The sequence below is a fragment of the Streptopelia decaocto genome, assembly GCF_964273445.1.
Source record: "Streptopelia decaocto genome assembly, chromosome: 6".
Classification (NCBI taxonomy): Eukaryota; Metazoa; Chordata; class Aves; order Columbiformes; family Columbidae; genus Streptopelia; species Streptopelia decaocto.
The window spans coordinates 56,041,210-56,065,110 of record NC_138660.1 but is presented as its reverse complement, the minus strand read 5'-3'; the positions used below and the strand labels follow the sequence as shown (position 1 = coordinate 56,065,110).

General features: G+C 39.9%; 1 protein-coding gene across 1 annotated transcript in view; it reads left to right on the top strand.

Annotated features, from left to right (window-relative positions):
* Positions 1–23,901, top strand: part of CLASP1 (cytoplasmic linker associated protein 1) — a 171,773-nt gene that overhangs the window by 123,123 nt on the left and 24,749 nt on the right. The window contains exons 25-30 of the mRNA XM_082054938.1: positions 1,755–1,818; positions 3,411–3,574; positions 4,461–4,539; positions 5,444–5,587; positions 17,904–18,047; positions 19,300–19,406. Of these exons, the coding sequence (XP_081911064.1) occupies positions 1,755–1,818; positions 3,411–3,574; positions 4,461–4,539; positions 5,444–5,587; positions 17,904–18,047; positions 19,300–19,406 (702 nt within the window). The remainder of the gene's footprint in view (positions 1–1,754; positions 1,819–3,410; positions 3,575–4,460; positions 4,540–5,443; positions 5,588–17,903; positions 18,048–19,299; positions 19,407–23,901) is intronic.

The following is a 23,901-nucleotide window of genomic DNA, read 5'->3' as shown; positions in this document are numbered from 1 at the left end:
TAACAAGTTTAATAAAAGACAATGATGTGGCTGGGTTTTCTTTAGTAGTCTGAACTGAAAGATGGCTGAGACTATATTAGCTGGGATTTGCATATCCAGAAAGATGTGTATGCAAAGTGATGTGGCATTTACATATCCTGTTTGTGTTCTACAGCTTCATGTGGCCTTATTCTATGAGAGCTCCCCATAAGGTCTTCTAAATAAAACAAGGCCAACAGCTCCCTTAAGGAGACATTCTTCCACTGCCTCTTTCAATCTAGTACGTGCATTGTTACCTTGAGTCCATGAGCTTTTAGAATGAGACATGCTTACACGTGGTGTCTTCATGCAACCTTTGGCCTGAAAGAAAATTCATTAGAGTAATAAATAGGAACTAATTCATAGAGCTGCAATCTGCATGAAGTCAAGAGACCGTTGTAGAGTAGTCATTGTGAGACTGGGCAGTGTCATCCTCAATGAGACTGACAGCTTGCTCTGGTATCATTACAAAGACTTTTTCCTCTTCATCAGACTCTTAAGATCATTGGTTTTGTGCCTTTTAAAATGTTTGATTAACCTTTCATGCATAGATTTATTTGAAGAAATGTCCTGTGATACTTATAAGCAGGCTAACATAAAATAATTGCAGACTACTATCATATTCCAGCCTGTTCTTTGAAGCTTGTTTCGAGAGGAATATATGTTGGTGGATTGTAGAATTAACATCTTTCTGGGAAGAGGATACCTTTAGTCAAGACCTGAATGGCTGTTCTCTAAGCAATCCATGTGCATTTCACTAGTTGCTCTGGTTTCATAGTAATTGTGAAAAATATCGAACTGCATCCATCATATGCAGGAAATGTTACTTAACTGTTGTGCTCTAGTTTTTGTTTGCACAGTAAACAAACAAAGCTTCCTCTGTCTTTGGCAATTTGTCTTGCAGGAAAACTAAGACTTGTGTTTTCAATATATGGCAAATAAGAGCTTTGGCACCAAACAGTTCTGTGTTTGACTCAAACTCAGTATCTTATGAAAGGGACTCATACATAATTGTTTTTTCCCCTGGCATAGAGCATTACTGAGTGTCTAATAATCTCTTACTCATAGGACCCTCCACTTAAATTGCGCTTTGATTTAATTATCTTCTGATTTACTAGGTTGGCCCCTTGTTAATCTGTCTTCCAGGTCTAAACATTTGTCTCCTCAATGTGCCTGCTCTCAGGCTTTGTAGTCAGTTCTAGTAACTGTTAATACTGTGCAATTCTACACTGATTTTGCTGGAAGCTACTAAGAATTTAGACCAAAATATTTATGATTAGTATATACCCAAACAGCATAAAAGTTATTGTTTTACTTAAAATTTAAATTCCCTGGCACAAAGGAGACTTAAACCTTTTCTTAAGCTGCAAGAGACCAGTGTTGCAGTTAGTCAGCAGCCTTGATGCAAGCAGAAAGTAAATACCTCCCAAACATGCACATTTCACGTTGCCTTCTGCAATCCAGAATACCAAAGAAAATAGAAGCAGCAGGAAATGCAGGTGTCTGGCTTTGATTTTAAAAACCAATTTATTAGACTTTGTAAGACTGGTGATTCCAGCAGTTAAACTATTAATAGAATGCCAGTTAAGGCTTTGCCTTGATACATGGTTTTAAAAGTGTGACTTAAGTAATATTTAAATAAAGGAGGTTAGATTTTTCAGCTGTTAATATTTACTAGCTTTTTTACTGCAACTAGAGTTCTAGCATTAATACCATGTTTTATTTATGTATTTTAGCCGGGTCGAGTTAAAAAGGCTATGTGAAATATTTACTCGCATGTTTGCTGACCCTCACAGCAAGGTAAGATCACAAAGACTTGGCTCACTCTCTTGTGTTACCGTATGTGCACACTTGACACTGTTCCAAGATTAATATTTTGTATTTCTGCCCCTGCCATCTGCCAGGGGAAACTGCCATTTATAAATCTCCTTGATTTTTATCTCTTTTACAATGAAGGGATGTGTCTCAGTCTCTCTCATGTTACTAGGAGCTGGTTACTCTGTGCTTCCCAAGGAGCAGCCTAATGGCTCTCCGGTGTCAGCTCCTGCAGCGAGAGGTTCAGTATTATCTGTGCTTCTCTAGGGACTATCTTGGTGATAGAGTGAAGTTCAGGAAGGGTAATGAGCCATAGTTCAGCGTCATGGTCATCGGGATTTGTATGTTGTATATGGAATCTCACCGAAATATTGTTCAGGGTCTCATAAATAAAGTCTTCAATGTAGCCACTTTGCCTTCTTTATAACACTGACCGTTGAAGTTAAAGGCTGTGGCATGAAGTTACAGACATCTCTTAAAAAGAAGTAGGCTGGGGAATGGGGAGGTTGGGCCGCAGGCACATTCAGACCCAGTGGTATTTGGCCGGCAGGTAAGCGGGAGAGGGGAAGAGGGGGTTTTGTGCCCTTGCCTGAGGAGGTTTGCTGGTGGAGGGCAACCAGTGATGGCTGGGGAAAAACATCTGCTGTTAGGTTAAGTACAGTTTGAGAAAGAATAAGTTGTATAAGTATTTGTACTTCAGACCACTTGGTAAACCACTTTTAATAAATGGTTGTCAGGTGGAAACCCCCTGGGCAGGCACAGTTGCCTGTCACAGGTTTTGCTTGAAGTGTGTATTTTTGGCCGTAGTTATAGACTGGGCCAGCTGTCCCACAGGCCTGTGGCAGTTCCTACGTGTAAGGTCTTAATGCTTGGGTGCTCAGAGGTTCAGTATGTGTTGTGGAAAGAGCGAAGGTATAGTTAGTTTGCAAAATATTTCCAATTTCTGAGTAAGGTGAGGGTTCGTTGCACACTGGACTGAAGTTTGTCCTCTGTGGCAGCAGTGATCTGTCATCTGCACTGCCTTCATAGAATTATTGCTACAAACTCACTAGTTCTGGTGTGAAGCATATGTAAACTTTGTTACATACAAACATATATAAGTGTTACTTTCATGAGTGAGGAGACTGGATCTGATCTAAGGTATATAATGTTTTGAATAACTCCACTACGAAGAGATTGTGTTTTAAGAAAATGTAAACTTTAAATGAATGCATCTTTTATCTGTTGGCAAACTGCATCTGAACAACCAGCCTTGATCACTGTGTGCTAACGAGTGGTTTGTTTTGTTGCATGGCCTGCTTTGCCGTGGAATTCACAACAGAGAGTAAGTGTATTCTACCCCCTTCCTTCATTTGTTTCATGTGGTATTTTAATATGACACACTTTAGATGTGTCTTGTCTGTTTTATTGTTTTTGTTTTTTTTGTTTTAGAGCAATGTATTATAGTCACTAAAACATTCATTCATTAAACTGTCTGTAACAAAATCATCTTGAAACTGAGATTGTAAACCGCTCCCCTTTGATTATTTTTATTTAAAGCAGGGTGTTCTTTTTTGTGACACTTACTTTGTTTATAGGTCTTCAGCATGTTTCTGGAAACCCTGGTTGATTTCATCATCATTCATAAAGATGACTTGCAGGATTGGCTTTTTGTTCTCCTGACCCAATTGCTAAAAAAAATGGGAGCAGATTTGCTGGGCTCTGTGCAGGCGAAAGTTCAAAAAGCTCTGGATGTCACCAGGTAGAGTACTCAGGTGGCAAATGGTATGGAGTTTTTTTGTGGGATTACAGGAGGAATCGCATGGACATTTTAGAAACCCATATTTTGAGGGCTTATTCTTGATGAATACCAGAACAAAGGAGAGCAAAGTTATGTCACAACATTTCAAGCATTGAATTAAAAAGGCCTGTCTCTCTTCTAAATAGATAGCTTCAAAGCATAACATTTTAAATGTGTAACAATTTGGGGTTTTTTTTGTGCGCATGTGCTTTATCAGTTTTCTTGATTATATATTTGCAGTATTCAGAGTGAAAATGTTTTTTACCACAAAGTGCAGAACATCTTTCATGTGTTCAAACAGCAAAACAAATAACGGACCTCGAATGCTACTGCAATGTGCACAGCAGTTTGTAGTCCACGTTCTTTTCTATGGACATCCAGCACAGGACACCGTAATAATGAAGTTCAACCCATCCTGGAAACAGGATAGTTAAGAAAATAGTAGTAGAACTCCAGGCAAAACAAGGATAGAGGGAGGAAAAAGAGAAGAGGAATCAAAACCAGATATGAACTCTGAGGAAAAGATGAACCTGTCTGCTACTAGAGATAAGGGAACAAAGCACAGCCTGAAATGGGGAAGGAATGGAAAGGTGTGCCAAAAGCTGGATAAGTTTACAGAGAGCAGATAGAGTAACACTGTATAAAGGTATTGACTTAGCAGATTTTGGTAGTACTAAATCAGTAATCAGCTAATCCTTAGACTTGGAGTTTCTCTGAGTGACGGTAAAGTTAAGAAGAAAAGCATTGCAGGTATTGCTATCTGTTGTGTAAACTTTAATGTATCGAGTTAATTTAGTCCTGAAAATCTATGTTGCATTACATTTTTGCCTTTGTTTTCTTTGGACAGGGATTCTTTTCCATTTGATCAACAATTTAACATTTTGATGAGGTTTATTGTAGATCAGACCCAAACACCAAACCTGAAGGTCAGTATCAAAAGCCTTTTCACTAAAGCATCAACGTGGTTGTCCTAGCTTGCCGTGTCAGACATACTTGTAAAGCATAGAGCTCATGATAAGATAACTGGTTGTAAGTTACCTGCATGATATAGAAATCATATTGGCAACTTTGATAATCTCCTCTGTTCTCAGTTTTAATAAATCTAAATATCTTTAAAATAGGACCCTATGACTCAAATCAATAAGAGTTGGGCTTTAGGCACACTGGAGCTTATTAAAGTTTAGACATGGAAAATTCCTTTTCACCATGGTCGTGATGGAGGCAAACGTGGCTGTGCAGCACGGAACGGACCAGACCCAGTCTGACCAACTGGGAGATTGGGCCCTAGGCACAGCTTAAGTGCTTGTTGTGCAGATCAGGCATAGCACATGTAGGGTTTGAAGTAAAAAGCATCAGAGATTTCTGTACTGAATCCTACCAATGGGATGCTGTTGTGCAGACTTGTTTTTCAGGAGGTTACTGTTTCAAAGCTGTAGGAACACTGTAAACATTCATCTTCTAGAGACAGGAATGTACTTGAGTCAAATGACTCAAGTGTTCTTTCTTCAGTCTCCCAAATTTTGGATCTGTTGAGACTCCAGCATCAGGCATTTGATTTGAGACCAAAAGCTGTGTTTTGGTATCTAGAACAATAACAGCCAGTGGGAACAGTATGGTGGAGTACTGGTTTGCTTATGCAAATACTTGTATTTCAAGTCAGTTCTGATACACTATTCCATACTCTACACAGAATTCATCCTGAGTGGATAGTTGCTCTTGATGTTCAAAACATGACATAAGTCTTGTCGATCTGTAGTGGTTACTGTTTATTATGGGATAAATCCATCTTTGCAGGCTCATAAGATTAATAGATCCCTTTTCACTTCTCAGGTGAAAGTTGCTATCCTGAAGTATATTGAGTCCTTGGCAAGACAGATGGATCCAACAGACTTTGTGAACTCCAGTGAGACAAGACTTGCTGTATCTAGAATTATAACTTGGACTACAGAACCAAAGAGCTCAGATGTGAGAAAGGTAAGCCAGGATGAAGAATAACTTGCAGTCATTATTGCTCTTCAAAAAAAGGTTAGATTCTACTTAAGAAAAATGGATTTTACATATCTTACTGTCCAAAACAAATTTTCGATTCAGTAAAAACACATTTCTGAAGCATATCTTCATATATTTTTTTTTTTTTCTAGTGGGTACTTAGCCATGTGACTTGAAGTACTATTACTGTGCAAAAAGAGATAAGTTTGAAAATGTAGTTTTTCTTGAGGAGTCTGGAAATATCTGTAGGTTTTTGTTTATTTAGGTGAAGGCTCTGTGCTTTGTAGACTCAAGTGAAATCTAGCACAACTTCTGTGTTATAATATTGTTAAAAGAAAGTAAACAAATCACTAGCCTGCCAGGGGCTCTCAACTCTTTTTCTTTTAAGAGCTGTGTGTTTATCTTAACCTGGAAAACACTGACACATTTAGGTCAGGCCTGGGTAAAACAGTACCTTGTTCTTTATCTTGCTGTAGATGCAAGTGTCAGGTGAGCTAAAATGGGGCAGATAGTGATACTCATCTCTCCCAAGAGAAAAGTGCGACTTAGTTTTATGTACCTGGCATCTATAACACGGTTCAAAATTACCTCCTCTTTCCAGCCCAGATGTAGAGATAGATTCCAGTAGGAGTGAAAGACTTTGAGATTTACTTCAATTTTTTTAATTAAAAAAACTTTAAGCATTTCAGAATATATAAATTGTACGGGATATTTACACTCCACCTGCACTTAAAATATTGAATTAATGCTAGAATAATGTGTGGTTTTATAACTTTGGAAATATATTTTTTATTAGCAATTATGTGATTCTGATGAGAACATCACTTGGTATCAAAGGTGCTGCAGCTGACACAAGGCTTCAAAGAAGCTTTTTGGGTGCATGCCGTTTGCTTTCTGGCATACAACTGATTGGATCTGGAGAAAAATGTGTCATCCTCTTTTCTGAAGATTTTGTGCAGGGATTATTCCCACCAGTGTGACTGAAACTTGCTTCTGCAATAGTCTGCCTCAGGGAAAAAAAAAGGGTGACTTTAAATCCTGGACTTAGATCTGGAATATGCATTTCTGTTTGATGCTTCTATGTACAAGGTCAGAAAGAATTAAACAGGCAAAGAAGCTGCTTCTCTGTTACAGTTCAAGTAAACCTCAAGCAGTTTACTCTGCTGGTGGTCTGCAAGAGAGAGCTGTAATTAATTCAAGTAGAAATATAAATTAAAAATCTCTGCATATTGCACAGTAGAAGATATATTCCACCATTAGGGGTCATCATTGCTGCATGCAAAGTTGAGTGAAGAGTGTCTGCAGAGCTGAAAAAAATGGGCTGTTTGCTGTGGGATGTGGGGAGCGGGTGTTCACAGCGCGGTATCCATCCTTTTATCTGTCTAATGGGCGTGCAGAGCTCTGCCCGAACTTCCAGCAGCTCCACCTGAGTGGTGCCCGGGCAAGTGCCTTTGGGGCTGATAAGAGATTATTGAATCTAAATTCTTTTTATTAAACCTGTGTGTGACTTGGATTGGCCTCTGATGCCTGTAGATTTCAAATAAATTATTATACAGTTAAGCTAACTTAGGCTACTAAAAATGAAGGTGATCTTTTATTTCATCATACCGTTGTTGTACTATGATTTTATTAAGAGCATAGTACAAACCATGGGCTTTAGAAGAAACACTGCAGTGAAGGATTTATAAGCAATCTCTGGCCATTATCTCTGTCAGGATTGTAGTTAACAGACTAATAAATTCATTATGCAGTAACAAACTGGATTATCAAGGGCCAACCCAGACAGGTGAAGTGTTCTGAAGAACACAATTAAGAAATTGTCCTCCTTTTTTGGAGACTATAACCTGGAACAAAAACTGCTTTTTTATATCATGATGATTCATTTAAGGATCACAAGATTCTGCCCTTGTGAAATGTATTATGGTGGCCTTCAAGGTCTGAGGTTTTCTGAGTGCAGAACAGACCATGCATTGTAAACATTGACACAAGCTGAAAATAGAGACAGCGGTTGGGGGGTGGGGAGGGAGAAGAACCAATTCAGTCTTCAAATGATCAAAGTACTACAAGAGGCCCATGAAAAGTGTAGAATAAGGTAATATTTTTTAATAGAACCTGGATTTGAGACCACCAGTGCAGTCAACTCAGCTCCTGCAAGCTGACAAGAGCAGAATTTGTTTGGGGTACTGAAGAGTCTTGGCTGGCGTGGTCCAGTCCGTGTGTCCGACTGCGGCCGCTTTGTTGGAACAGCAATGCCAGGTCTCAGCTAATTGCAAAGGCAGGGACTCTTTCCCCCAAAAAAGTAGTCCCAATGTGGTGGTTCTCACCCAGATTTGAGTTACTGAATGCTACCTTAATGCAAGTAGCATCTCTGTATGTGAGATGGCCATTCTGTGTTGGCTGGATTTTGCCTTGGAGCAGATGCAGGTAAAGCAAGCTCACTCAGGCTGGTGGTTGAGTATAGTATATAAATGACCTCTCTCAGTGGGGAAAGCACATAGCTGCTGTGTGCAAACGGCAATTAGTCATGCAGATCTGATCCTATGGTAGTAACCAAAGGATCTGTTCCAGAAATGGATTATATTTTCAGTCAATAGTGGGATTATCCTTTTATTAGCTATCATCTGTCCATTACTGTGTTCACTCTATATGATGGTCACGGAGGTCCCAGCACTGTGGTGTTAAGGCACTGGAGGAAAATAGAACTAAAAGTGACATTTAGTCCAGATACCTGTTTCACACTGAACGATACAGCTTTGTTAATAAACTTTGCATATTCTTGTGATGACTAAGTGAGCATATTTCACCTGACAGCTCACTTGAGCTACAGATCATGTTTTATAGCTAGTGAAATAAAAAAAAACTTAGTCAAAGGAAATGCTGTTGTGCATAAAACAGTTTATGCTCTCATATGGAATTATATTTGTAGCTAAACGTAAGTTCTGTTAACACAAGAAAAACATGGTGTACTTTGAGGAACAAACAGTTGGTATTACAGAGTGTCATTGACAAAATGTCATGATTCCTTCTCAGGGCAGAAACCATTTAAGCTGCTGATAGTAGCCATGAGCTATGTATGGTCAAAATTACTGTCAAGCTTTATGTTTAAAATAAGGTGAACTGCCGTGTGTTACAGGTAAATATTTGTCCTGTTTTAAAGAATGTTGATACTTATGGGTGTTTACCCTGCATTCAAGTTAGGATTTACTTCCTGCAAGCAGTGCTAGAAGAAAGGTGAAAGGCATTTGTCCTCCATGCTGAACAAAAGCCACTGAGTAGGAACAGGTCACACCGCATCGCATAGAAACTTGGGTGGGATGTGGTTCCAGTGCAAGGAGAGCACCTGTTGGTAATTTCTGCACGTACAGCTGTCCTGCTGCTATTTTCCCTAAGCAGAATGTATTGATGGGCAGGGCACAGATCAGGATTTCAGATAACTGAGCTTTAATTTTGATTGCACTAGCAGCTAACCTTGTATGATGCACCTGACTTTCCTCTGCCACTCTCTCTAACAAGGTGTCTGTTTGATTTTTTTTTGTTGGAAAAGGTTTAAGATTTGATGAAGTCATTTTACAAAAGCCAGTTAATTACCACAAAGAAAAGTAACAATGCAAAACCACAGTGATTGGTCTGAGGACATTGTCAGTAACTTCACTATGTTATCACTAATATTGTCAGCAGAGTTATTGTGCAATCCTTACGTAGGTGAAGTGCTTATTGAATTTGGATGACAGGCTTGGGCTCTGCATGGGAAAATACTTTGATCTTGGAAGAGAGCCATCGCTTTGAGAATGGAAATTAAAATGAGGCTTCTGATTTGATTCTGGCCAAAGCCTAAAGAAGCCTCATGCCCAAGGCTTGGGTGAATGGAAACTTTTATTAAACATGAGTGCTCAGCATTTGAGGGGGTGGAATTGTCTGTGAGGGCACACAGGATCTTGGAGCTTAGGAGGAGCTTGTACAGGCTGAAGGGGAACAATGCCTTCAAGGTGAAGCGCCAGTGTCACTGCCCAGCATCTTGTTAATCAACCAAGCTCTGGTCTTAATGATAGGTAACAAGATCTGTATTGCCTGATTATCACTTGGACTGCTAATGTCAGGGAAGAAGACGACATTTTTCCTTTGTGCCAGATATCCTGGCTGGCTTCTCTGCTGATGACGCTTTCCTACGGTAGTTTTATTTTACAGACTTGGGTGCATTTTTACGTGTGATGGGCAGGCTCATGTCACATGTACATCATGTTCTGTCTTCCACTTCACTAACTGGGAAAACTTTTATCAACTGTCCTTGAATACAGACAGTGGATGGGACGTGGTAAGAAACCAGAACCACTGCAATGAATCAAAGAGCCCAGGAGAATGCTTGTTACTGAGATTTTCAGGAAGATGAAGTCCCCCTGAGACTTCTAGGGGTAGTGCCCTCTTTGGATTGGCACTGCTGATTTGCAGACAAAGCTTAGAGGTGTCCAAAGAAAAGTTTGGGATCAGTTTTTTTTCTAAAACCGATTGAGAAACTGTTTCTGAATTATACCAGAATATAAGGAAGATTTCAGAGAGAAAGCTGCAGGTCAACAAATTCTTCATATGCTCCAACAGGCAAGGACGATGTATTTACTACTTTAATTAGTAGTTGTAGGTGTCATTTCTTGAGAAATATTGATTTTTGTTACTTTGGTAAGGAATCATATTCATCAATAAAGCCCAGAGCAAGTTTGAATAAAATATTGCTGTGATGTCTGTAGGAGGACCAGTGACAGACAGAAAATCAAAGTGCTAAGGAAATGAAATTGGGCTCCTTTGCAGTGTGGTGCCACGAGACCTCTAAAGTCTCTTCTGAAGGTTTAATTTTCTGTCTAGCATCAGACTGATTTGAGCAGCTCTGGGTCAGAAGCTTCAATGTAAAAGCACTCCCAAAGACTCCCAATGAGCTGAAGTGGCACTGTTCACCTTTACTGGTGTTGGGCAATAAACACCGTTGGCTGTGGCCTGTTACAGAAGCAGTGGCAAAGACAGTGTCTGCAGAAATGCTGTTGAATGGCAAATTGCTTTAATATTCCCCAGCCACAGGCCCTGGCTTTTCTAAGTCGGAGGTTTCTTGGGCACTCTTGCAATATTCCTACACCAGATTTTGTGCATCTCATGGACTCCATGAAGAGCGAGGTTACTGGAGAACCAGGCCTTAGGGTTTCATTTCAGACTTCTGGAGTCTTAAATAGGACTATGTCCATACTGCTCAGGTCAGCCTTTTAGGCAAAGGATATTCCTAAAGAAGTCAAATTCAGCCTAAATGCACAGAGGAGCTCCTTTCAGTCAGTGTTAGAAGAATAGTGTAATACATCAAAAATGTCACTTGGTGGACTTCGGTTTTTACTTGATTTAGTGCTATTAGAACAAAAAGGATCTCTGTGTCCTAGCTGTGTTTCCAAAATAGTAGCCGTCATTTTCTGTTTGTTTTGAATGTGATGCTAGGGAGCTATGAGACTCAAATGTTTTTAGTGAACGCAGTGTGAGGAAAATGGCTTTTCCCAACATCAGTGGCCAGAAAATCACGTGTTTGTTGCCCCAGTGGTACGGGTGTAGATTTCCTGAAAATGAATCTCTTTACCTTATACAGTCTTCTAGTATCCTTTGAGTTGAAAGCGGTTTGTAATATAAACGCATTTTCTCAGTTTGCTTGAAACAGTAAGAGCTAGTGTGTGACAATACGAGTTGTTTCACAGAATGTGTATGCTCATGCTTATACTATGTGTCTGTGCATAACATGTTTGTGTGTATGTGGCTCTTATATAAATACACACAACCCCCTACCTAGCTATAGGCGATGTATCTGTTTTGAAACTCAATATTAGAGGTGATATTTATGTGATGCATTTCAAAACCTTGTGTAGATAAGTTCATATTTTCATTACAAACCATCTTACTTCAGTAGCTTTTCTTTCTTAGCTTGTATGTGTGAACTTTTCCCTCAGAATTCAGACCTATACCAGGTTTATAATAAAAGCTTATCAGTTATTAATGAAATGTAACCTTTGTTTCTAGTCATGAAACATATTTTTGCAACCAATGCCATTTTGTAAGATGCAAAGCTACTCAGTGTAGCCTTCTTCAGTTTGACTTCTAGAGTAACACCTGGCTTTCCAGAAATAAAGAACCTTTTTGCCATGGTCTTGGCTATGTCCAGATCACAAAACAACAGTACACGTAAGAATTCGTAATCCTTTATACAATGATAATCTAAATAAGTGGTGATTCAGTACTGCATAGTTTTTGCTGGCACTTGTTTGAGATGCCTTTGACACATGTAATGCAACTGTCTGTAACTTGTAAAAGCCTTTCATGATATATTAAGTGTATGCTGTATAAAACACAATAGCAATGTGGATTTAATCTGTATGTGAATTCTGTATTTAAGTCTATTAAACAAATTCTTCCTTTTCAGGCTGTGGATGTAAACAGCATACTCTAATAGAAGTATCTTGGGAAAGCTGTGTGTTTAAAACTTACACTCAAGTTAACATGCTTGGATTATGTATGAACTCACGAAGCCATTGCGTTTCATATTACCATATCAGTAGTGTGGATGTCCATAGTCATCTGGTTTTAGACTGAAAAAGGAACAAGCAGGAGGTTTGGTAGATAGTTTATTAGCTTAGTGTCAGCTAGCACTTAATTGTCTGCTGGAAAGTACACTTACTTAACACTTGTTTAGAGCCTGCAAACAGTCTCAGTAGATGTGAATTAACTCATTTAACATCAGCTACACTCATTGGAGAATCAAAGCGTTGCCCTATGCCAATATGTGCTAATACAAGCTGCCTAATGTGTCAGTGCTGCCTCTCGATCTCAGTGGATCTCTATTTGTTCTGCTGTTTAGTATGATTCAAAGTGACATGAGAGAGACCTTCTCTATTCTAGTGTGCCTTAAGTTGTGGAAACTCTATTTGCCTCAGAATGGGTGGCAAAATGAATGATGCATACAGGGAGTGGATCATAGAATCATAGAACAGCTTGGGTTGGAATGGACCTTCAAAGGTCATCTAGTCCAACCTCCTGCAATGAGTAGGGACATCTTCAACTAGATTAGGTTGCTCAGAGCCCTGTCCAGCCTGACCTTGAATGTCTCCAGGGATGGGGCATCCACCACCTCTCTGGGCAACCTGTTCTGTGTTAATGTGGGTCTTCCCCGGACCAGTCACAGGATAAAATGCATTTGTTGGTCTATCAGACTAATACCTGCCCTGGAGTAAGGAGTTTCCTTGTTCTTAACTGCTTCTTCCTCTGAACTTCGAGATGTTTGTGAGGTGCAATCAGATGCAAGCAGCTATTCCCCTGCTCCTGCCTGGCCAGATGCAACTGCCATCTCCACCTGGGCTCTGTACCTCAGCACAGGCTTTCAGGTGGTTATGGAGGCCATCAGGAGGTTGCCAAAGCCTTGTAGGAGAACAAGGGGGTGATCTGTAAACCTGAGAGTTGTGGGAAATTTTGAGCCGCTGCTGCCCTCTGCTGAAAAGAATGCTTTCCTTGGTAAATCAAATATTAATGCTTTTTTTTACTTGAAATTAAGCAAGCAACTGATTAAAACTCTTCTGTGAAAAGATAGCATGCGTACTGTTTAGATGATTTCGTAGAAATCTATGCTTTCTCTAAATAATATCAACTTTCCTGTTTGTCAAACCCAGACCATGCATAGTTGGGTGGGTGAGGATTTGCCTGCTAGGACAACTACAGCTTCCTCAGGGCCTGGTGAAGGAAACTTGGAAGAGAAATGTAAACAGGTAGACTAAAAACCGTGTGCACTAATCACACTAATCATGTTTGCAGTCTCAACTGTCTGGCTGTGTAGAGAAACCTTGACTGGGAGCCTGAAAAAAGTGTCTCTGTCTGAAGTAATTTTTGGCTTTGCTGTGCTTTTCTGTTAACTTTGTTGTTGTAGTCCCCCAAAAGCAATCAGGGTATGAGGTCCTCTCCTTTTGTGGGGCTGCCAGTGTTGTGAGCCAATGACCAACAGAAGTTTGAGTAACCTGAAAACTGCTCTCACGTAGCTCAGGCAACTACCTGCTTATTTTGCGTGGTCTATTGAATCAGCTGCAGCAGCAATCATAAGGCAAGGGCTTAATACAAGCTTAGGTCACTGACCACATTTCCTCTCTAAAATAAATGGATTTTTCCAGTTATCCTTGATCTTTTTGCCTAATGAACCCAAACCATTTCGCAGACACTTTATAATAATTCAGCCAAGTTGCAGAGGTTACCGATTTTGATTAATATGTCTATCCAACACCCACTGTCTCAGTGAAAACAAAAAAACAAAAGCATTTGTGTCCCTTTAGCAGCTGACACTGTAGGACAGCATGAATTGCATTGATCTAACTGTGAAAATTTGGGAGCTGCTACTGGCCTGTGGAACCTGATCCCTCACTGCATTGTTATGAGGAAAATAATGAAGTTACATAAGTGATCCTTTGCAAATGATTCAGGAACCTGACGTGGAGCCAGACCCCCTCACTCACATGATCAGGTTCTGAAGTCACTGGAGTTTCTCCAGCTCAAGCCAGCAGAGAAACTGCTTCATTAAGATTAGATAATCTGTAAAGTCTACGTTATATGTCACTGCAAGGAGATGGATTAGTGTTCCACGGTAATGGTAGAGAGACACAAAGGCAAGGGAAAATTCAGATATTACTCTTTCTTGAAACTATGTGTCATCAAGCATGAGTGTTGCATGGAGAATGTTTGTACATTGTGTACAGAAATAAATTTCTTATCTCTTGTTTTAAATTTATCTAATTCTTAAGTAATTTAATGAAACAAGGGCCAAGCTTTTCAGAAATGACTGGTGATTTTGAGATGATGAAAGTGTCCTCTGGTCCGTGACAAGCTGAAAATCCACAGATTTAAAACTCCTAGAAACATTGTCTGTAAAAGATGTCCTTTGACTAGATAAATGTATGCTAGATAAGTGAAATTTAGAGAATGACCAAGTGTGTCCAGATCTAACTATTAGGTGTAAAAATTACGCTCCTGATGCTTTACATTACTAAAATAAGCTGTATTAGAACTGGTAAGTCTTGCAAGATTGAAATTTGGACCATGTTATAAATGAGCTTTCAAGCTAACATAGACCTTCCAGCTTTTGAGGTCAGTGGTAACAGTATTCTTGATTTCATGGTGGCAGGGACCAGACCTTTCTCTCTTAAATCTTAAATGGGAAATAATAGCTGAATTTTCAAATAATGGCTTTTGCCTGAAGTAAACCTAGAAGTGTAGCTGAATGGTTGAGGACTATTTAAAAAGAACACAGCCAAGGTTAACCCACATAGCTCCAGTGCTGCTTTTGAGAGCTGTACTGGAGCACCACTCCCAAGCTGTAGTAGTACTTGGCTTTATTTCAAAAAGCATTGACTATAGGTCTGCTTTCTTTCAGGCCACAGAAGACTGTAAGCATTGTGAGCAACCATTCAGCTCTTCATTCAAAGCCCAATGGCCTGTTTGCAGGCAACAGCAAAGCTACTAATTAGCACCGTGTACACAGAATACTGGCAAACAGTCCTAAAAACAAGCTGTATTTTTGCAAAGAGGGAGGGTGGGCACAGTCTTGTTTTCATTAAAGACAAAACAAAAGAAAAATGGGACAAAATTGAAATGACTTCTGGGAGCCGAAAGTTCCCTCAGATACCCCTGCAGCACAGCATCTGTGCTATCAGTGTTTGCGTGGCAGGGCTGAACTGTCCCAGTCAGATAACTCCCTGCTTCAAAGTGAAGCCACAGGACCACAAAGTCCCCGGAGGAGCTTTGAAGATTTTGCTCAGATCTGTGAGATGCATCTTAGAACTCTCGGGCACACCTCCAGAATGTCACATCATAGAGTGCGTGTGCTCTTGCTCCTGTTTTGCTGTATTTACTTAGATCTCCAAGGGTGACCTTATTTCTAACCCATCAATGAGAGATATGTGGGACAAATATCTGAAATCGTTTCCCACCTCACTGTACCTTGGGCAGCTCCTGACTTACCAGTTGGTATCTCCAGATATTCCAGTCTCTGAGCAACCTCTCAGCCTGGGAAACTTGTTGATCAATTTTCCTTTGGTTTGGTTTGTTTGTTTGTTTTTCATCTCAATGGATATGATACCTGCTTGTTCTGACACAGATGATCTGCATGTCCACCACCTAACCATCTGGGATATGCATGCCATTCACAAATAGGAATGAACTTTGGCATGACTTGTCACTTCACATTCAGCTCAACTTGCTGATTGTTTTTCTGAGATTTCTTGTTTGCAGTAATATTTTTATTACAGAAAATACTGTGCTGGTGAAAACGTAAAAGTTCTTGGATGAAAAAGGACAGAAATACGTGTCCTTCTTGGATACCAGACAGGCTTCATGGCAGAGATGCTCAAAACTTGAGGTCAGAGGAGGTTAGAGTACAGAGATAAGCAAGCCAGGGGCAAAACTATTTCCCCACTTCCTTCATCCTCAGATCTTTAGTGTGAAGTGAATAATGACACACTGTGTTTCTGTTCAAGTCAGTGAGTGTTTTGGCAGGAGGCAACATGGTCCATCTGGAATGAAGAGTCTGAAGACCTGTTGTTTGCTGCAGTCCTTGGAAGCCAGTTAAGCATGTTGTGCCTCAGTTTCTTTGTTGGCTATATGAAAAGGATGTTACTTACCAAACTTTCATGGATGGAAAATGTTTTTATATACAAAGCTGTGTTACTGCGAATTGGGGTTGATGAGCAAAAGGAACAGTAGAGCTTGAATTGCAATTTGGACACTGAAAAAATGAGGTACTTTGATTCCTCTCCCATATGAAAAGGGTTTTTGTGTATCCAAATTCATCATCTGCTAAAGGATACCACTTCACAGGGAACTGCAGATACACTTAATTACTGCAACTTTACAAACACATTACTCAAAACTCCTCCTTTGAATTTATGAGAAGAATGAATGTACAGTTATTGCCACAGCAGTGAATTATATTTTTACATTCTTTAAAGTTCTTTTTCATTTTTAGGAAGCTTTAGAAGGTTTCCAGGAGGGTCAGACACTAGTGTCTGCTCTTGTTCCAAAATAAGAGCACGTGTAGCTTCACTTCTTACTTTGTGAGCCTAAGCCACTGCTTTGTATCCAGATATGTGTTTGGGAGGTTGGTGTGTCAATGACTACATCCCTGTTGGAGGGAGGTGATGCTGGTGACCATCAGAGGTCCTTCGTCATTGCTTCAGTTTTATTGCTCTTTTAATAAATTTTTGTATTTTTCTATATTTTCAAGGCAGAGAGAGGGGAAAACAAATAAAAACCCAAACCAACCAACCAAAACAAAACAGAAAAAAAAAAGAACCAAACAGAATTGGTGCAATCTGTGTGAGTTTTATGCTGCTGGTAACGTCTGGTTAGGAACATGAGATGCTAATTAATCTTGCAGATCTGCACTCTGTGATTTATTCTGTGTCCATTCCCGTTTGATTCCATTGTCTTAGTTCAGGATACACAGAGCTGTGTGTTTGCTAATGGAGCTAGTGGAGATCCTGTTCTGGCAGCCATTCTTCCAGGTAGATAAGGCAAACTCTGTCCAGTTAAATGAATGGTAAAATTCTTAATTGTTTCAGTGGTAGCCTGGTTTCACTTGTTAAATTTAGTTAAATTTAGGGAATTGGTGGGGTCTGGCCTGCCCATGGATGAGAGAAAGGTGGTTCTCACCATCCCAGTGGATCTTCCATGTGAGATGGAGTCTTCTGTTACTGAAACAGCCTCGAAGGTGAGACTTGCCAGGAGAGGTGGGAAAACAGAAGCAGAGATTGTCTGATGCAACAAACTTGTCAGGTCCTTAGGAAGAGGAGAGGCTGGTTGGGAAGAGAACTAGTCCCATTCCCTCCTAAAATAGAAAGTTTGACAAATAGAAAGAATGACAAATTGCAGTCCTAGATTCTTCATACTTATCTCAGCTTCTGGTTTTATTTGTTTCCTTTAAATTTTTATAGTAGCTTGTTCAATTGAAATATGTGCTGGACAGGACGATGCTAAGATTTTGTCTCTAGCTGTGAGTAGCTGTATGCTTCATGTCTGAGAATTTAACAGTATAAATGCAAAAATATATTGTAAGCTCCAAGAACTGACAAGTTCAGTATAGGAGTTAGCAATTCCTTATGACACATCACAAGGAATATGTCAAAAAAAAGCCTGGAATGGGAGTCTTCATTTCGATTGAAACATACATCAGTTACCATAAGGATCATTACCAGCAGGATGCATACTCTTTTCAAAGAATGAAAACTGATGGTCATTTCTTTCTTCTTCTTTTCAGGCAGCACAAATAGTCCTGATTTCTCTCTTTGAATTGAACACTCCTGAGTTTACCATGTTACTTGGTGCCTTGCCAAAAACATTCCAGGATGGTGCTACCAAGCTCCTGCACAACCACCTCAAGAACTCCAGTAACACCAGTGTGGTGAGAGGCCCTTGTCCTTGCAAACAGCAGAGCCGTGAAGGCAGCAGCTCACTGATACACGGATACTCTGCTGCAGATGTTCAGTAGCATGAATTACCTGTAACTTTTGTCTTGAAGCAACATGGCAGCAGAGGCTTTTATTTGTTACTTTTGTAGGGACTGTTAAAACACAAAGCTCAATTAATTTTAAATTTAATACAGTCATAAGCAGAACAGATTTAAAAATAAATACTGAGAAGTTTACAAAAGGTGGTTTCAAGTTGTTGGTGTTTTTGAAAATCCTACCATTAATGACCTCTTTGCTAAAACAAAGATCCCGATACCACAGATTTTTCTGGGCTTACCACTACTATTGAAATCAATTTAATAACAGAAATACTATCTACAAAGAAGCTTTCAGGATCTTTGTTGGCCTACAAGGTCTCCTTAGTCTACACCTATTACCTTATGTTTTGGTTTTACGTGGAGCTGTTATGTATTTTGATTTCTCTGAAGGTGTATGTTAATAGATTATTTAAGTGTGCTTCTAAACTTTCCCCCAGAACAGCAAGGATTAGAGTATTTTTTGCCTTTTTTATGTGGAAATCTTGTGAAACTTGCTGGAATTTGAACCCTCCAATCTTTGCACTTCCACAGGGACAATCAGACCTTTGTGTAAGCTAGAAGTGCAGCATTAGGCTTCCAAGCAGACAGACTGGATTGCCTGGTACCTTCAACTTTGTGTGAAGAGAGTTGGAATTGGGAGTAATTTCTATTCATTTTACTGTGGTATAAATGATTGCGCAGGCTAGTAGAAAAATGATAAGTTAGATTGCTTACTTATGCTCATAATAAGCACAATCAGAATGCTTTAGACAATGTGGAAAATAGCTGCATAAATTGCTAAATTGCCAGGGTAATGGTCTGCATACTTTGGAGGCCTGGCAAGTCATGTCTGAGAAGCCAGTTAGCCTGATGGATTGATAAACCATTTCTGGCAATATTTACAGTCTGTATGTGTTGCGTAGTTAAAATTGCAGGTACTGTAGATTCCAGAAAAGTGCCCATGTGCATTCTTGGTCCTCACAGTAGTACCTTCAATAACATAGTAATGACTACATGAACCGTGCCTGCAGATTTTTAGGTCAAGAGCCAGAACCAAAACTGCTTGTCTAGTGCAAACAAAGGCAATATTTGGACCTGTTGTTGTTGTGTGTTCCTGCCTGTGCATTGCGACATGTTGCTAATCCCTGTCTTCCTGCTTCTGTGCCAGGGTTCCCCCAGCAATACCCTTGGTCGGACTCCTTCCCGGCACTCCAGCAGCAGAACCAGCCCCTTAACTTCACCTACCAACTGTTCCCATGGTGGACTGTCTCCAAGGTAATGTGGCAGGCTGATTAAAACTCTTACAATATATTAAAGGATTTCAACACTGAGTGTGCATTTGCAGAATATGACTCACTTTGAAAGCAAAAGGAAGGCCAAAAGTTTACAGTACATTGCTCCAAAGAAACTGTTTGAACATGATAGTACATGGTTGGTGATTGACTTCAGTGTTCTAGTCCTCATGTTATCTGTGTGATCTTAATGTCTTGTCTTATAATATTTTCTTTCTTAACTAGGCCTTCTCCAGAATCATATTTGTGGGGTCAGTAAAGGTAATTTTAAATGGCAGCATTAGAAATGAGGCCTTGTTGAGGTTGTGAATATCACAAAGTATATGACGACTTTCAGGTCAAGGGTTTCAGATTGTGTCTGTTTTTTAGGTGTGCTCTTGCGATCAGTAATTATTCTGACTGTTGTACAGTCCTTGTGCTGCTGAGAGAAGTACTGCATCTCCTGTTCCCTTCTGATGCTTTGTGAGGATGCAAAACAAGCAGAGGTGGTGACTGTCTTTCAGTGCTAAATATCTCTCCAAGCACTCTCTGGCTGCTCATCAGCAGAATACTGATCTGATCCTTTGGGCAGCGAGTCTATTGCAACCAGTGTTTTGCTGAAGCTGCAGATGCTACCCTAGAATATAGTGGTTCACTCCAAAACCTTTTATTGAGCAAACGTGTACCTTCCGAATATTGAAGAGTCTATGTTTTGTACCATAAAAGCTTAGAGCAGAACAAATAAGAATTTAAACAGTATGCTCTGGGACCATAGAAATATTGGAGGAAAACATGAGGTTGTTACCTGGACAAGCCTTGATTCTTGCTGGGGAAAGCTGAAAAGCTGCTTCTCTGGTCTGCCTGCCCTCTCCATGGAGGCCACGTCCCTTTGTCGTGGAACAGACAGAAGGAAATGTGTTGGGTGAGGACTGCAGTTTGTAGTCCAGTGTAGTAATTTATGCTGAAATGTGTTGATCAGCTCTGTCGTGGCTTGATCAACCCTTCTGGAGGGATGCTTGAGATGTGAGTTCCTGTGTGTCAGGAAAAACACAGGCTTTTTGCCTTTAATGAGTAGTTACACTAATTCCAGCAACATATGTGGAACACACGGGGTTTCCTGAGAAAATTTTTAATATCTAAATAGATCTTTGTGACCTCTAAATCTGCTGTAATCCAAAACTAGACTGAGAGGTTACAAGCCAAGGTCAAGTTGCCTATTACAACTTTTTTTCAACAAAGGTTTCATTAAGAAATCAAGTGGTAGAGTTTCAGGGGAACGGTTCCAACAATGTTGCTTCCTTTGTGACTAGATTGAGCATTGTTTCTATGCTGATTTCTGTCATGGGCAATTATCAACTGAGATATGTTTCCCTGTGGTTACGTTGTGGCTTTGCTGGCCATGTTTGCATGTGGCACTTATTTTATAAGTCCATGGCCTTTTACCATGCTTTTGGGGTTTTGCCATTGGGACACAACTGTGTTTTGCCACTTCACTCACTGCTTTTCTGTTTCTCTTTGCATTCTTCTCACCTCTCAATATCAGGATGCATGTATCAGAATATTGCTTACGGCATTCAGCATACACTTAATACTTTGTTACTGTTGTTTTCTAGCATTTGGGGTTTAGGAACTGGAGTTTTTTTCCCCATATGGTGTGTTCTTAAGGAACAGCTAAAGTAATTCCAGAGTATTCTGCCATTGTTGCCAAGACCAAAACTGCCACTGGTATCTTTAGAAAATAATCATTCCTTCAGTTTTCTATGGAGTTCTTGGAGAAGCTGATCCCAGAATTTAGGTGTATTTTCAAGAAGTGTGTCCTGCTTCTTTGCTGGATTTAGTTACTCAAGAGTGATGTGTAAAAGTTACTCTTCAGTGATAGGCGAATGTGGAAGCTGCTGTAAAAGCCCTTTAAAATATTCAGGGTTAAAGTTCTGCTTTTTTTGGCGAGTGACCTCTGAGCAGTAACAGTAGCTCTAGATTTTTACCTTTTGTAAAAAAGGCAGTGGCAAAGACTGCAAATCAGTGGCTGTAGCTTCTGATGTTCTGCGGGACAGCATCCTCCTTGAAAATGTCTTGTGTAGCACAGTTTGAACATGGTCCTGACTTACAGAACAAGGGAGAATTTAGCTCTGTTTCTGAAGAGTATATGTGGACATCCTTCTTTCAGAAAAAAAGGCTTTGAAAGATGCACTATAACAGATGATGGGAAGTAGGGTACACTGCAGTGTTGCAGTTGTTGATATAGAAGCTTCCGTGTCATGTTTCCATTAAAAATGCTTGTCATTTGCTATTCATCAGTGGTGTAAACTGTCACTTTTCTCTCTACAAAGGTGGAAAATGAGAACACCAGAGTCATTCTGGTAGCAGTGTAAAAGGATAAAGATTCCCACAGTTTCTCTCTGTAGCCCTCCTCTGAAACCAGGCTTTGCTTTACATTTTTGTGGGAGCCATTCCCAGAGGGTTGTACTGAGGTCATGTTTGCCCATCGCTTCCTGAGACGTTCCGTGTGCGGGTCCTGCTGCCCTGTGCCGGTGTCTTGCACAGGCGGCCTGAGTGCAGTCGGCTGAAGGATTCTCTCCAGTTCTTAACACCAGCTCCGGCTTTGAAGATTATATTTTATTTCTTTTTTTCTTGATGCAGAGATTGGAAGAGTCATATCTAGAGATACACATGTCTTTGGGGCTGGAATATGTATAGAAAAGATAGTTTGGGTCCCCTGAGCATACAAAAATATTGCAAATCATAGCTGCCTTCCCTTATCACTGATGGTTTGTGGATGATATCTTCAATATTAATCAGCAAGGCTGATACAGACTTTCTATAGAATATATGTGTGCCATTGCCCTTAGGTCACATTACTTCTCCCATATTATTGCTGTCACAACTGAATTCCAGATGACTGACACTTTTATTTATTTTGTGTGTGTGTATTTGTGTGTACATACATTTGAGCTCTGGGTAGATTTTGGATGTTTTGGTTGAACTGGACTTTGATGCAAACAACTAACTTGCCTGTCCAGATGATAACATCTGCTTAAGTATCCCCTGATGTTAGTGTCTTCAGAAGGGTAACGTGCTTTCAGGGCCTCAGACGGAGTCCTTCCTTCTGCTTTCATTTGCCCCATCCAGCTCTGTTTCATGATCACTAGAGCATATCCACTGCATCTGAGTTATTTTGCTTTTTTGTTTTCACGGTTTTAGTTTTTGGGGAAGAGAAGTTATGGAAAGAAGAAGAAGAAAAGCAGGGGAGGGCACCTGGGAAGACTGAAAATAATAGGGGAAAAAACCCCAGACTTCTGACTGAGAGGAAAGAATGATTCCTGGGAAATGCTCAGATGAATGGCATGAGTTTGTGATGGACAGAGAAAAATCTTCTGAGATACAGTAGTATCTCATGATGTAGTATGACAAAAAGGAGAAATCTAAGTTGTGGAGTCCTCCAGTGTAAGAATATCATTCTGAATGGCAGATGCACTTCTGTAAACTCAAATGTTGCATTCAGGTTGTGAATTTTCAAATATTCCAACAGAATTCTAGGTGAAGGAATATCAAAAGAATGGGTTTGCCCTAGTGTTTCTACCTTTGTTAGCAGCTCAGAAACCTGTGTGTAGATCCAATTAAAACAGACAAAAAAAGCCACCAAAAAAAAAAGAAAAACAAACAAAAACCAAAACCAGACACACAAACAAACAAAAAACTCCAACAAATTTAGTCTTTCAAAGAGGAAATGCATCAAAACAAAATGCTCACTCTTTTATTTGGCAATGTAGTTTATGTGCTTGTTTTTTTCACTGACAATAGAAAATACCATTTGACAGTTTCAGTATTAAATTCAGTGAGGTAGGGCATGGAAAAATAATTAAAATAAGCTACCCACCTTATACAATAAGGACAAGCCTGCTTTGTTTGTTGACCTCTTTGCAGGTAGGTGAGACCTGAGCTGTGAGGCTTCTGATCAGCAGTCTGGGTGTTGGGTGTATTTCTATAATCATTGCACGTAGCAGCTGTGGGGTTTGATTGCTGGTTAATGAGTGAATTTCTTGACACCAGTCTTCAGAGGAGTTTTCAACTGGCTTTGCTGCTTTTTGCACTAGAGCAATTCTTGACTTGTTTGCCACTTCTGATCTTGCAATATCTTTCACTTGTGTGTACGCAAATGTGACTTTCTGAGATAGTGTACTTAAACTTAATAGAAACAAAGCAGTGTCTTGAATACTCCACCAGCTTAAGCATCTGTATTTTCATTCAGAAGATGATTTTGAAAATCCATGTACCATAAAGGGTACAGAATGAAAGCAAAGGTTAGTCAAATAGGAACAGGGATGGATGCCTTGACCCAAGAGCACAAGATCAAACAGGAACCAGAAGGAGCTTTTGGAACTTTGAGAGATCTGAATTGACTTAGAGGCTGGTTTCGTCCAGTCTTTGCTGGTTTATTTGCTGAGACTTGGGCCAAGTCCCCAGTTTACATGATGCATTTACACTCTAGGCTGACTTTC